Source organism: Terrapene carolina, unplaced genomic scaffold (assembly GCF_002925995.2).
Source record: "Terrapene carolina triunguis isolate 2854851 unplaced genomic scaffold, T_m_triunguis-2.0 Scaffold211, whole genome shotgun sequence".
In the NCBI taxonomy this organism is placed as follows: Eukaryota; Metazoa; Chordata; order Testudines; family Emydidae; genus Terrapene; species Terrapene triunguis.
The window spans coordinates 17178382-17193759 of NW_020664562.1; the positions used below are offsets into that span (position 1 = coordinate 17178382).

The window sequence follows — 15378 nt, forward strand, 5'->3', positions numbered from 1 at the left end:
GTCTTGTAAGTTCAGACAGCAGCAGACCCCCCCCCCCAGCCTCTCTCTCTCTCTCTCACAGCATTCCACAATAATGGTTGCTTTGTCTCGGAGCCGGCTGTCAGAAACAGAGCTTTCAAAGGCCATATCCGCATTCCTAGGCGAGTTCAAAACAATGACAGGAGTGGCCACTTGACTTAAGGGGATTATGGGACATTTCCGGAGGTGGATCAGAGTGCAGTAACGCAACACCTCATTCACACTGACACCCGGGTGGTGTAGTCAAGGCTCATCAAACGTTATTCCTCTCGCCGAGGTGGAGTACCAGCAGCGCTGTAGACGCAGAGTCAGAGCGCTCTACGTGCCTTGCCAGTGTGGACGGGTAGTGAGCTAGTGCGCCCGGGGCTCCTTTATTGCGCTGTAACTCGCAAGTGTAGCTAAGCCCTTAGGGTGAAGAGATCTATGTTTGCTTTCTAATATGGCGTAGCAGAGTTGGCAAACTTTATGACCTTTAATTGTATAGTGAAAGCAACCTTTTTTGTTCTTATTCAGAAATATGGATATCAAATTCATATTTTCTAAACAAATGTAAAATATCTGAAAATGTTAATAAAAAGAAATAAAGAAAGACTTTTCAAGTCTTCCATCCCATTGCTTGGGAATAACTATAATACTTATATTAAAATGGGAGTCCTCTAAATATTTAGAAAGTATGACAAATCTGAAAGCAGTACCATTCAAAGCCAAAGCAGATAACTGCAGCCATTCAGATTCATGTGTAGTGAGAGGACATAATGCAAGGAGCTGTTTGCATAAACATTCACCTCTGTACTCCCTGTAATAAAAAAGCACAGTGGAAAAAGAAATAAATCCTTTTCTCCTGTAGTTATATTTTATCTGCAAGAATACTGATGTTGTTTAAAAAAAACCCACCAACCTTTAGCATATTCTTTTTAGGAATCTTTTCATGTCTAGTCATGTTTGAACTTGGAACACATACTATAATTTCCAGACCAGATGTCTTTCTGGAAGACATATGCTTTAGGCAACCACAAATTACTGAGGTCACTATAGGAGTAACTGGATGAAATTCTATGGCCTGTATTATATAAAGAGGTTAGACTACATCATCTAATGGTCCCTTCTGGCATTAGCTCTATGAATCTATGAATTTGCATGCAATTTAAGTATTTAGATTGATGAAGAATATGCCTATCCAAAGGTGTATCAAATGTATATAAAAGTGAAAGAATAATAAACAGTCTAAAACTAAAACTATTTTAGACATCCCCCAAATTAAAGACTTTCACCATGCCCATCCTATCCATTCAGACCTTGTTCTGTGTTAGCAGACCAATGGAAGAAGAGAATTTGAAGGCTGAGGACACCTTACTGATAATGAGTTACCTCTGGCCCCATCATGATTAAACCAGGACATTGTTAACCCAAGCTCCTAAGATGATCTCGACTGCCATAGTATTACAAGAAGACAGAGGTAGCCTCTCAGATAAACCAAGAGCCAACCACCTGAAAGATTTATAGATTTAAACCTATATGTTAAATTGCACCCAGAAAGGAATTAGAAGCCAGGTGATGGACTACAAGTGTCATGTGCTGCCTTCAATAAATGTCGCTTAACACATAGGAAGCAGCATTCTGTCTGCACCAGCGAATGTTTTTGAATAGTGTTAAGACATAGCCGCATGTAGAACGTAACTCAGCTTTGAGGCAACAAAGGTGCAGTTAATAGAACCTCACTATCTTTCTTAATGACCCCACAATCACATTGAACAGAAGGGCAGTGGAATAAACACCTGTCATCCCTTATACAAGAGACACCTTGGGGTAAATAAGCAATCACCGAAATCTCCCCAGCAGCACTCTGAAGGAGAAAAAGAATGGAGACACTCAAGAGTGATTCCATATAACTTTTCTAGGATTCACAGCTGTGGTCAGCACCTTGGAAACACTGCTAAAGCTAGCAGACTCAGCATGAACAATTTTATTCAGTCCTATAAGGAGATCACTGATTAAAAATCCCCTCTCCAAAAAGAGCTCAATCAGTTGTGTTTAAGTTATGCAGCACACTAGCCTTCTTTAAAAATGAGAAATAAATCTGAACTACATCGGTCCATCTGCTAAGGCTCTGTGTACGTACGCCTGAAAAGTCCCAGTATGGCCATTCTTATGTTCTGATGGCAGAACCCAGCCTTACATGCAGTAACAAAGATATGATTATTGAACATTTCTGAAATGTTAATCCTTCCTCACATTAATGTGATAAAAGATTTTGGATCCACCTCTAAACGAAAACTTCTGCCAAGTAACATGTAGATTTGTACCTGTTTGCTATTACAGTGAAGATGTTCTGACATACCATTATGCAGCTAAAGTGGTATTTCACTTTCCCATCTCTTGTTGTTTGCAGCCAGAGTTGTAACCTGCATTATTTTAATATGGCTTTCTTAATTCTACAGGGAGATCGTGGCCCACAAGGACCTCCTGGTGCACCCGGTGAAGATGGAACAAGAGTATGTTACTAGTAACTTCAGCTCACTAATACATACAATAACATCTAAAGCAAGTCCTCCCAGAAGAGGAATATTTCGGTGACATATACTCTTCACACTAAACCTTCTATTCCTTTTTATAATGACAGGGAGAAGATGGAGAAGTTGGACCCAGAGGTCTCCCAGGTGAAGCTGTAAGCGAAGCTTTTTTACTATTCTATTTCTGGTATGCATGCTGACTGTTTTGCAGAACAAAATCACTGTAAGATTTTCATTCATTTCTACTAAGCTTTTCCCAGAGGGAAAAAAGTGGCAGTTCTGTATGGAGAGTAAACAATAGGCTAGATTATTCTGGGGTGTAACTCCACTAACATGACTGGAATTATTCGTGGATGAATTCAGTCCAGCGTGCACAACTTCCAGAATCACTGTACCTGATCCTTATCTCATTTACTCTGGTGTAACTGCACTGACTTCAGTGGACGTACTCCTGATTTACATGAGGACAGTGAGGACATAATCAGCCTATTGAAACCTCTAGGGATATTTCACAACAATCTGCTTTTTGTGAATATTTGGCTGCAAAATTTCACCCAAATTCCCATCCCTTGCCCACACTGCTTCTCTTTATTGTATATTTCGCAATTGTTACATGTACAAGAATTCCACTGATATCAGTAGGAATTCCACCGGTGCTGTCACTGCAGAACAGAGATCTGCAGTGCAGGCAAGAGATCCAGAGCCTGGTTCAGAAAGGATAATTTTATCCTAAATATCTGACATATGCCCTTTCCAGATACAAAGTGGGTGTAAAATGCTACTGAGTCAGAATGATAGTAATTTGCATCCTCTTTACACAAGAAGAAACAGAGAGGAGAATGAGGCCTGTCTACTTCAGCCACAGTGTCTGATGACACAAATAATGAAAAACAAAATGCACTTACACTACAATACAATACAGAACATGACAGAAATCATTAAAACCACCTTGTTTTCATTAAATACATAAATAGTCGGCACCCAGTTCAAGTGACTGTGGAAGGTGCTGCACCAGTGTTCAAGGCAGTGGCAGGGAGAAAATCTCCCCCTTCAACCTTTGTCTGGTATGAGAGACAGAGCTACTCAACAAAAGGTTCCTTCAACCCATAGTGTGCTCTCGATACAGGGCAGAGGTCAGGAGGATCCCATGTAGTATGAATCCTTTTGTCGGGCTGTACTGCCTCCCTCCCGCCTACTCCTGTGGCCTACCCGCTTGTAAGGAGGAATTGCACCTACATTTTTAATATGAATTGTGTCTTCTCTTCAGGGACCAAGAGGACTACTGGGCCCCAGGGGCACACCCGGTCCCCCAGGACAACCTGTACGTATGGCATAAAGAGTGAGGTATTTTAGATGTGCAATTTCCAGTAAAAAATAATTCCACCCAATGTTGCCTCTATTTTTGTTCTTGTTGCAGGGTGTTGCAGGTGTTGATGGCCCCCCAGGTCCAAAAGGAAACTTGGTAGGTAGATAATTAGGGAAACAAGCAGAGGTTTGGGATTGTCAAAAGTCCTTCCCCACCTCCGTCACTGTTTAATCTAAAATTCAGATTCCTCTCGATGTTATATTGAAGAGAACAGCCTTGAGTACCATCTGCTCAATCCTAAATTCTGCCCTCATTTAACCTCCTGCAGCCCTCAGACTCCAGCTGTCAGGGTGTAAGTATGGGTGGAATTAGCCCCACATTAATAAAATGTTGGTGATATAAATTAACTTGAAAATCAGACTAGAGAGACAGTTAGTTGGTAGATTTAAAAGAGGGAAAACACAGAGATGTGCTTATATTTCTTTAGGCCTGACAATGAAGATTTGTAACACAGAAGCCCAAACCTAATGCCTCTGTATTTTTTGCATGGTAGGGTCCTCAAGGGGAACCAGGACCTCCTGGTCAACAAGGAATCCCAGGTCCACAAGTAAGTGTTCAGTAACCCACAGGTTATACTACATTCCTTTAAACAAATGTTTAATGAATACAGATTAGAATAGGGTTAGCTTTTCATATGCAGGACTGATAAAGCATGAAGGATTTTATAAATAATGCTGAAAATGTACATAGTACAGTGGGAGCAGAATTTTAAAGCAAGCCTGCAGAGGGCTTTTTCATTTGCAAGAAAAATGACTCATTCAGTGTTCCTGGAATGCCAGCAGGAACGGCCACACCTGTAGGAGGGCTCTGAATAGGATCCTGTTACAGACTTGATGCCAAAATAGTAGCCTGTGCAAAAGGCTCACACAAAGCTCCTTATCTAACTGGTTTAAAAAAACCACACACTTATATTTTATATTTGCCGCTATGTTTAAACAGATTAATAGGGAAAATGTATGTATATTGTTATCCCTGATTTCTCACACACTGGCTTCTTTCTAATAGGGGCTTCCTGGTCCACAAGGTCCTATTGGAGCTCCTGGTGAAAAAGTAAGTTATAAGATCATTCTGGTATTTCATAGTCAGTGTATCTGTGTAACAACCTCTGGTTAAGTGGTTAAGGGCTTTTCTTTTGGTTTAGATATTGGATACCTACGATCTCAAACATAGCAAAATTCCCTAAAGCCACCAAGTAAAGTAATGAACAATATGGGCCTAACTCTCTTCTCATTTACACCATTTTTTTCACTAATGTAACTTCCTGAATTTACTCTTGATTCATGCTGATGTTACTAGGATCATAATTTGGCCCATAGTACTAAACTGTACATGATTAAATACAAATAGACTCAGACTGCTGGGCTACAAAAATAGACAGTTTTTCCAATTTAAATGTATTTTCTATAAAATAAAATTCTCTCTCATCTCCTATACTTTTAAAATATCTACCTCTTTCTTTAAACTGAGGGCCTGATTCTGATCTCAGTTACACCGATGGTACATTGGCAAAACTCTGGAGTTCCAGTGGAGTAGCTGTGGTATAATTTAGATCAGAATAAGGCCCTATTTGTTTATCCTTGTGTTTCCTGAGCAGTAACATTCTGCTGCAAGTTCTAATTATGTCCGTTTCAAATTTCACACTCCTAGTAATTGTCTCCTTTCTTCTTTTAGATCCCCAATTGATTCCACTCTGGTTTCCCTCTCATTCATGGTTTAATATCTTCCTAGTGCTCTAGTATCTCAGCTTCTTAGTGGGAGGGATTGAGGGGGATTTTAGGAAACAATACACAGACTTCCTACCTGCCTGTCTTCCCTAGAATGTTATTCTCGGAAGATGGCTGTGTCCACAACATATTCATTCCACAATCCATCATGAATGCATAGCATACCTTTCAGCTATCAGAGGTTCAGGGCTATAAGACATGGTTTCTGCCACTTTATCTTGACTTGTTTCTTTCACATAACGTGACCATTTTTCTGCTTCTGAAGTGCCAAGTACAGGTCAGCTATGTGAAGTAAAAAAGCTTTTTCCCCTCCCCTGAGTTGTATATATTTCTTGTAGAAACAATCCTGCAGTCTACATTTGAGCAAAACTCCCACTATAGTCAATGGGAGTTTTGCATGAGTAAGAATTGCAAGAACTGGCCTTGCGTGCTCATCTGTTCTTGCATGGAATTGCTCTGATTTTAAGTCTTCTATCCCATAGTTGTTCATACTTTATCCCTGACATCTATATCAGATAGCTTAGAGGTGTAAACTAATTGTATTTTTTATATGTAACACCTACAATATATTGTTTATGGGCTTTTTCACAACAGTGATTCACTTAAGGGATGGTTCACTAGCCATTATAATAGAGATTACAAGGATAAATAGGCTAAAAGGGTGTGAAAGAGTTTGCTTGCTTCCAACCTATCCATATACTTACCTTATTTTTTGAGTTTTCTTGGCTTGGTAGTCTTTTCTGTTTTTGAGTTTAATATTAATGCAAATGAGCTGGCAAACCAGTTTGTTAGCTTTGTTACATTGTAACTTACTGCTAGGTAGAAATGTTACGTTCGTTCATGGGTTAAAAAAGGGAAGGTAGATATCCCAAAGATAAAATCTCTTAAATAAATGCACTTTAGCAGTGAAAGGTGTCACATTTCATATTAAAAAAATCCAACCTTCGATCTTCATCGTTATTTCTGCTAGTTTCTCCCTACAGGATAGAAACCATCTTGCATCTACCCAGCAATATATACATTTCTATGGGCTACGTACCCTCCCAAAACATCATAGAGACAAGAGTTGATTTGATATGGAATGTGTTACATTTCAACTGTAGTCAAAGAATTAAAAAAAAACCCATACCTTAAAGACATAACCCTGCATTTGGAATAGGGTGGAGTCAAACCATCACAAGGGACAGAAATCCTACTGGAGCTCCCCAGAATGCAAGATAACTTTGTTCACTGCTACACCTCTTCAAGAGGTGCAGCCAGGGCCGGCTCTAACTTTTTTGCCGCCCCAAGCAAAAAAAAAATAAAAAAGAGCGCCGCCCTGCAGAAACAAAAACAACTCCCCGCTGAGCGCCACCCCACCGAACCAAAAACAAAAACAAAAAAAACCCGAGCGCCACCCCGCCACCCCAAGATTGGCTGCCCCTTACAAGGTGCTGCCCCAAGCACGTGCTTGGTCAGCTGGTGCCTGGAGCCGGCCCTGGGTGCAGCATACTCCAGCCAGTGTCCTAGACCCATTCAGTGACCTGGTGAGGAGTGGAAAGAACAGGGTCATGCCCTGCCTCATTCCCACTCCCTTTGGGGTCTCTGTTACCCATGTGGAAGCACAGAGAGTGTAATGCCAAGCACAAGAATTACAACTTGTGTGGGGCCTGTAGAGGAAGATGACTTCAGTAAATTAAACACTTACGTACATAAGGCTTTATATGCTGGATAGACTTCGGGGCATATTGGCTTGTGCAGTATAAACTTCATGAGCTGAAGGGAGCATGTTCTCCTCTCTCAGGTGCCCTATGCAAAAGTAAGTCTGACATCCTGAGACCATACACACACTCTCTGTTGCTCAGTCCGTGTAGTGCTTACACACTCAACATGTACCAAGAGTCATCTTAGAAACACCATATCTGTAAGTTCCATAATTGTCCCTGAGTATCTCAGAATAATTGGCCCAATTGGGCCTACTGGGAGGGATTGCAGACCAAGGACTCTGGGCTTGGTTGTGCCAGAAGAGAGGAATGGCACTTGGAGAGAAGGAAGAATGCAGGCCACTCAGGAAATTAACTTTTATACGCAATGTTTGCAGGAGACTACTCACCTAGAAACTTTTCTGTGTACAAATTGCCTTGCACAAGTCAATTTTACGAGAGGAGGTTCTGGCAAGTAAAATGTTAAAAGGAAGTTTTTCCACCTAAACCTGCCCCCATAGAATGATTTCCTTTTCCAGAGTCACCTCTAAAGTTTTCCATGTGAAACTCCCCAACATCTAAAGTTTTCTCTGCTAAAATATACTGGAATCTAAAATTTCCCCTGCTTGCATCTAAATATTTAAATGAATCCAATATGTTACACGTTGGCATTGAATATCTCTGATATTGGAGGACCAAGCAGTGACATTTTAAATATTGATAGAAACCTTTCCCTCCGACACTGAAAGATTTCCCAGTCCAAACCCAGTCACACCATTACTTGTCTATGCTCAAACCCATTCACATAAAAAATTTCCCCCATCTAAATATGCTAATATAGGTTTCCCTCACAAAAGTTTCATAACAAAATTTTAGGTGTCATCTCTCTTAGGATCAAGCCTCACACTAATAGATGGAGATTTTCTTTAAAAGTTTGCATTGATTTGATGCAATATATTCAGCACAGCCAATCCATCAAGATTGCTCATTCTCGAGGGCCCAGTCCTAAAAAGGAACTCATGAGTAACTCTACCTACATGGGCAGTCCAAGTGAAATCAATGGGACTACTTATGTGAGAAAAGTTTCTCAGAGGTATAAGTGTATGAGAATGTAAAAAACAGCAGCAATCATATTGCTGCCAGCATACCAGAATATACCCAGATGACTAACTAGAAACCTAGCAACCTTAGCTCAGTGCCTGGCACTAATACAGGAATGCCTGTTTGATCTCTTGCTTCCTCTTTGGTAAGCCTGTGTACTGAGAGTGGGCACAACTACAGACTGGGCATGGACCAGGACAAAGACCATAAGGACACTGATGATTTTGTAGGTGTTGCAGTTGATGAATGCTGTGATGCCATGATGGTACTAAATAAGAAAAATGTCCAATACAAAGAGGATGCATTTGCCATTATCCAGCTAATGCAAATTGCCCTAGGTGATGATGGCTTGGATGTTACTCATTTTAATTTGGTCTGTTGATGTTCATTACAGCTTAATTCTGTGACTCACATAGGTTTTCATAATGTGATTTGTGATTAAAGTATCATTTTGTTTTGTTTGGGCTACATATTCTTGAAACCCTTAGGAACGAATGTTGCCAATTTGCTTTGCTGCTTTTATGTGGTGTAGACTTAGGTTGGAGTCTAGGTTGGAGACTAGGACCCAACCTGGGTTTTTTTTGTTCTAATAAAATTTCTAGTTACATAACATGGTTTTTGGTTGACGGACAGACATCAAACACATCTCTTATGACTCTTTGAAGATCATCAGCAAACCTTTCATTTCCAAGAAGTCACATTCTGTCCTGCCATGCACACAACTTACCCTCCAATTGTAGCTCTGTTTTTGTGTTTGAAACAGTGCAAACCAATGAACAGCCAGTTCTCATCCCTGGGTTCTGTGACTCACCTACATCATTCAAATTGTTCTGCTTTGCAACTTTAGATACTACTGCCTCTGGCCTTCTCTGGATTCTGGGTGATATCCTGGCCCCTTTAAGTCAAAGAGAGTGTGCCATTGACTTCAGTAGGGCCAGGATTTCACCCTTTGTCATTTTCTGTTCTTTGTACATTACTTTGTATAGTGAACACTACATTATATTTCTCCACTTGTTCCTTTCGTGTCTTTGTGTATACATTTTAGGGGTGATTGATATGTGCAACGGGTACATTCTCTCCATCCTAACTGCTATGGTCCATTTCTAAATGTAATTTTTGCCTTGTTTTTCCTCCTTGTGCCTTTCATTTCTCATCTGCTCAATGATACTTTGTGAACAACAATGCATTTTTCCAATGGCCTGTACTTTACTCAATCATCTTCTCTCTTACAACCAGGCATTTGATACGGTCTCGCATGATATTCTTATCAATAAACTAGGCAATACAACTTAGGTGGGGCTACTATAAGGTGGGTGCATAACTGGCTGGATAACCATACTCAGAGAGTAGTTATTAATGGTTCCCAATCCTGTGGAAAGGTATAACAAGTGGGGTTCCGCAGGGGTCTGTTTTGGGACTGGCTCTGTTCAATACCTTCATCAACGACTTAGATTTTGGTATAGAAAGTACGCTTATTAAGTTTGCAGATGATACCAAACTGGGAGGGATTGCAACTGCTTTGGAGGATAGGGTCATAATTCAAAATGATCTGGACAAATTGGAGAAATGGTCTGAGGTAAACAGGATGAAGTTTAATAAAGACAAATGCAAAGTGCTCTACTTAGGAAGGAACAATCAGTTTCACACATACAGAATGGGAAGAGACTGTCTAGGAAGGAGTACGGCAGAAAGGGATCTAGGGGTTATAGTGGACCACAAGCTAAATATGAATCAACAGTGTGATGCTGTTGCAAAAAAGCAAACATGATTCTGGGATGCATTAACAGGTGTGTTGTGAGCAAGACATGAAAAGTCATTCTTCCGCTCTACTCTGCGCTGGTTAGGCCTCAACTGGAGTATTGTGTCCAGTTCTGGGCACCACATTTCAAGAAAGATGTGGAGAAATTGGAGAGGGTCCAGAGAAGAGCAACAAGAATGATTAAAGGTCTAGAGAACATGACCTATGAAGAAAGGCTGAAAGAATTGGGTTTGTTTAGTTTGGAAAAGAGAAGACTGAGAGGGGACATGATAGCAGTTTTCAGGTATCTAAAAGGGTGTCATAAGGAGGAGGGAGAAAACTTGTTCATCTTAGCCTCTAAGGATAGAACAAGAAGCAATGGGCTTAAACTGCAGCAAGGGAGGTTTAAGAGGGACATTAGGAAAAAGTTCCTAACTGTCAGGGTGGTTAAACACTGGAATAAATTGCCTAGGGAGGTTGTGGAATCTCCATCTCTGGAGATATTTAAGAGTAGGTTAGATTAATGTCTATCAGGGATGGTCTAGACAGTATTTGGTCCCGCCATGAGGGCAGAGGACTGGACTCGATGACCTCTCGAGGTCCCTTCCAGTTCTAGAATCTATGAATCTAAAACCCAAATAAACATATTTTTACATCTTTCTAATTTGCATATTCATTGTATTTGGAGACATTTTCAAAAAGAAAAGTTGGGTAAAATTATGGTGAATCTGAAAACTGATGCTGAATGTATTTTGATGCTGAAGTTTTTCATACAATTCTGTAAATGAACATTATTTTCCTGATGTTATTTTTCCTCATTTCATCACCTCAGTTTAACTGGGAAACAACCAGCGGCGGCTCCAGGCACCAGTGTTCCAAGTGCATGCCTGGGGCGGCAAGCCGTGGGGGGCACCCTGCCGGTCCCTGCGAGGGTGGCAGTCAGGCAACAGGCAGCCTGCTTGGGGCGGCAAAAAAGCTAGAGCCACCCCTGGAAACAACATGTTATTCCTTCTCCCTCATCTATCCTATTTAATTTCCTTCCCAGGTGCCTATGCTTTTGTTTAGTTTTTCTCATTCATGCTAAAGCAGCTGCTTACTACTCTCTGATCTAACTTCAGACAGTTCTATTTTGATGATTAACATGGTTATAGGAATCTCACACTTTTTTAGGTAAAATGCAAGTTAGTTTAACATTACAAATGGATATTTCTGAGGTACGGCCGGTACTCAGGTGGAGCAAGTATTTCAGTATCCAACTATATCTAGTTGAAATATTTAAAGCCAGAAGAGAATCCAAAAGGAAATACTTTTTTCACACAATGCATAATTAGGACATTGAATTTTTCCAAGTTGTTGGGTTCAAACATACTGTGGCAAAGAAGGATTAGCTGTTTATATGGATAACAAGAATATTCAGAGTCATAATATTAATAACACAAATTTTGGAAGAGAGATAAAACCTCATGCTTCAGGCCTTAAGTCTCTAACTATTAGAAAGAGATTATTCAGTATCTGTCAACTGACAGGTTTCTTGCTCCTTCCTCTTGGACAGGATACTGGTCTAGATGGACCATGGGTCTGATGCCATATGGCAATTCCTCTGTTCCTTTCTCATTTGCATTAGTGAGCATTGAGAGTAACTTTTTTGAAGTCATTGGAATTGTTATGGATTTACACTGGTGTAATGGAGATCAGAATCTAAGTCTCTGGATCTAGCTTTTGGAACACTCTTCTTTGATTTTTTTTCCCCATCACTTTGTATGTTTTAACATATTTCTTTTTGTTCATAGTTAATTTGTTTGTTGCAACCTATTTTAGCTTGAGCAACATATTTGTTTAATATCATTCCTAAAATGTTTCCTTTTTGCTGTCTTTAGGGACCACAGGGCAAGCCTGGCCTTCCGGGACTTGCTGGTTCTGATGGGCCTTCTGTAAGTAATTTTGTCTTTTGAATGTCTAAATTCTGTTAAAAATCAGTATGCAGCTTTGGGTCACTGCATGCAATGTACTGCATTACAAGAAGAAAAGAAGCAGCCCTCTTAGTTGGGAACAAACTTGTAAAGCCTGTGTATACCTCTGTATTATTTGAACTTGAGGCATTATTAAAGTTAGGGGGCTGCTAAGATTTGCTGAAGCCCTTTAGAAATGTGTACCTTGATAATCAATTATGATTGCAACATCTGCACTGACATGCTATGATAAGCCAATAGCCAGAGAGACATACAGTGGATCAGATCCACTGTTTCATTTATGTCAATGTGGCAGTGTAAATGGGGGATTGTAGCGAAGCGAGACTCACCAGTGCGGTGCCTCCTACTGGTTGTCTTGGAATTAGCTCTTTTCCATCATATGGAGCACCCTCTGCAGGCCGGTGTCTCGCCTGCCGCTGGCCCCATGTCCCTATCAGACCCCGGTACCTGCGTACCTCAGGATTCTGCCCCAGCAGTACCCCCACGCTCTGGGTCTCCCCTCCCAGGGGAACCCTCAACCCCCGCTCACTGGGGCAAACTGTCGTCTGTCATGGCCACTCATCATTGGCAAGGAGGTTGGACCAGCTGCCTCTGCCTAACCCCAGGCTGCACTTCTGCAACCGCAGTACCTGTTTTGCCTTTAGCAAGGCCCGCCACCTGGGGATTTGCCAGGCTGGAGCTCCCCAGCTCCTTTTGCCTTTCCCCAGCCCTGCTCTACTCCTGGTAGACTGTTGGCAATGCATATTATGGCATTGTTGGAGATTCTGGTTAGACTTGAATCTTTGTCCACTTGTGCAAGTTTTTCTCACTTCTGAAAACTCTCAGCCCTTACAGACATCACTGGTATTTGAAAACCGACATTTTGTTACACATAAAAATCAGAAATAAAGACAAATGCAGTGAAGAATGAATAAGCACAGGTAGTCATGTGTTTGCATGTGTATGTGTGTGTGCGTGCTGGTGCATGAACTACTGCCTGCACCCCACCATCTGCCTAGACAGTCAGCTCCCTACCTTGTGTATGTGTTTCTTTGGTTGAAGGGTAGGGCAGGTAGCTTAAGTCACTGAAGCTCTTGGTAAGCATTACCCCTGACAGAGGTAGCATTGTAGAATCACAGACTTTCCATGCAGGGTAAGTAGTTATAACTTTGTGCGCAATAAGATCATCTGCTTGAAGATTAGTTCAGATTTTCAAACCAAGATGTATTTGTTTGAGTAAAACTGAAAAAATTGCTAATGCTGTTTGAGGTGAGCAAGACAATAAATTGTTTCTAGCTATCTGATATTCATCCTTCTAATCAGTATTCTAGAATGCATAGATAGATAAGTGCTATATATATATATATATATATATATATATATACATACACCATTAATTAATAGCATATTTTAAATTCATTTTACCAGCTAGCAAACTAAACATAAAAATCAGAAGTTTATCAGTTAAGGATTGGCGGGTATTTTAAAATATGATTTGACATACTGAAAACACTTTTTGGAAGTTAATACCACAAAGAAGTTAATATTTAAGAAGTGGCTACATGCACAGCAAAACTAAAGATTTACTATACCCTTCAAATAAGAGTGGAGCTACACAAAGTAGAAAAAGTGTTACTTGTTGATTTCCTCATACTGTAATCTGCCATTAACATTTTTAATTTAACTTTAGTGTAATTTTTGATGACAGATCAAATATAATCAGTGCTGTCTCCCACTAGGAATGCAGTGAGGAATTAATCTTTTGAGTGATCTCCCTCTCTCTCGCTCTCACACACCCACAAAAGCTTAATTCTTGGGCTACATTTCTAGTGGGAGTTTTATATAACTATAATTATATAGAATTTAAACAGTAGCAGCCTGCACCCCTCAAAAAGTTTTATTTTAAAAGTAAGCAATGATTTAAAGGAAAAGCATTTAATTAATGCTATAAATGAGACTAGATCAATCTCTTTATAGGCCTCTCAGACAACTCTTGTGACCTTTTTATATGCTTTAGGGATTTCTGCATGAAGTTGTATCATGTAGGCTCTTTCAAAATACTATAGTAATCATATCTGAGTGTGTCTTAGATTAAAAGACTCCTGCAGTTGATCAAAATGTTGCTTAATACATTCACATCAATATAACTACTGTCCAGATTTCTTTGTTATGTAAACTAGTTATATATTAAAACAGTAAATCTCTCCTCAAAATCAAAGGTGTATTTTTCATGCTGTAGTCCAGAAACAGGGCTGGATTTGGGGTCATGATGATGTTCAATTATTTAAAACCAATTTATTTGTATAATGAATTGTTTTTCACAAAGAGCATATTTTCCAACAAATACTGTATTTATCTTTCTGTAATCAGGGTCATCCTGGCAAAGAAGGTCAGTCTGGAGAGAAAGGTGCCTTGGTAAGTTTCAAAACTTCCATAAACATATGTCTATTCAATTTGTATTTATTTGTTTATTTAGTAAATTTGTCAACCATGTAATCTGTTGCTCTTATAGCTATTGGGAACATAAGTGATAGAAAATGCATCACCCATTCACAGCATGTGTGTGCTGACAACCATATTTATTGAGTACCAGTCTGTGAACTCCACAAGCAGTTTTACTTTACCAGGGCACTCTTTTTATATTTATTCATGTCTACTCAGGATTTTATAAACTGGCACATGTTTCAGACACATAACTTGCAACTTCTTTGAGTTTGCAGTTTTATAGTGTATGCTACTTGCTGGGACTATTGAGAGGCTCAGTTAGGGGGTATATCAAAACATACACATTCAATGGATTTTTCAGTCACTTACAGGAAGTCAGTGGAAAATAATTTCTTCATTGTGGTGAAATATTTAAAGGGTTTATAAAGCTCTCTGCCATGTTAAGGCCAGATTCTGAAACCCTTACTCATGCTGAATAACACACAATTTCCCAAGTAGTCCTACCGAAGACAATGGAGTAAAGTACTATACAATATAAATATAAATCAGGGTATCAGTATCTGGCCCTTATTCTGCAATCTATTACATGTTTGGGGGCCTTTTTCTTTATTATGAGGCCAGGAAGGATTATGAAACAGGATGTACTACTAAAGTAACAAAGGTTTATCCTCTCTTAATTTTATATTTGCAAAGGTTTAGTGAAATACATTTAAAAAAATCCTCAGGAAACAATAAATGCCAAAAAATCCCCCGTCAGTATCAATTAAATGTTGACTTTTTTTTTTAAAATCAGACCCTGTTAACTTTGGGGATTTTTTAAAAGAGACCATGATTGATTGATTGAT

The 15378-nt window shown here is 39.8% G+C and overlaps 1 protein-coding gene across 2 annotated transcripts in view; it reads left to right on the forward strand.

Moving 5' to 3' along the window:
• Nucleotides 1–15378, forward strand: part of LOC113407478 (collagen alpha-1(XI) chain-like) — a 223550-nt gene that overhangs the window by 98348 nt on the left and 109824 nt on the right. For both annotated transcript variants that reach the window (XM_029912430.1, XM_029912431.1), the window contains 8 exons: nucleotides 2457–2510; nucleotides 2639–2683; nucleotides 3796–3849; nucleotides 3946–3990; nucleotides 4388–4441; nucleotides 4900–4944; nucleotides 12017–12070; nucleotides 14459–14503. In XM_029912430.1, the coding sequence (XP_029768290.1) occupies nucleotides 2457–2510; nucleotides 2639–2683; nucleotides 3796–3849; nucleotides 3946–3990; nucleotides 4388–4441; nucleotides 4900–4944; nucleotides 12017–12070; nucleotides 14459–14503 (396 nt within the window). The remainder of the gene's footprint in view (nucleotides 1–2456; nucleotides 2511–2638; nucleotides 2684–3795; nucleotides 3850–3945; nucleotides 3991–4387; nucleotides 4442–4899; nucleotides 4945–12016; nucleotides 12071–14458; nucleotides 14504–15378) is intronic.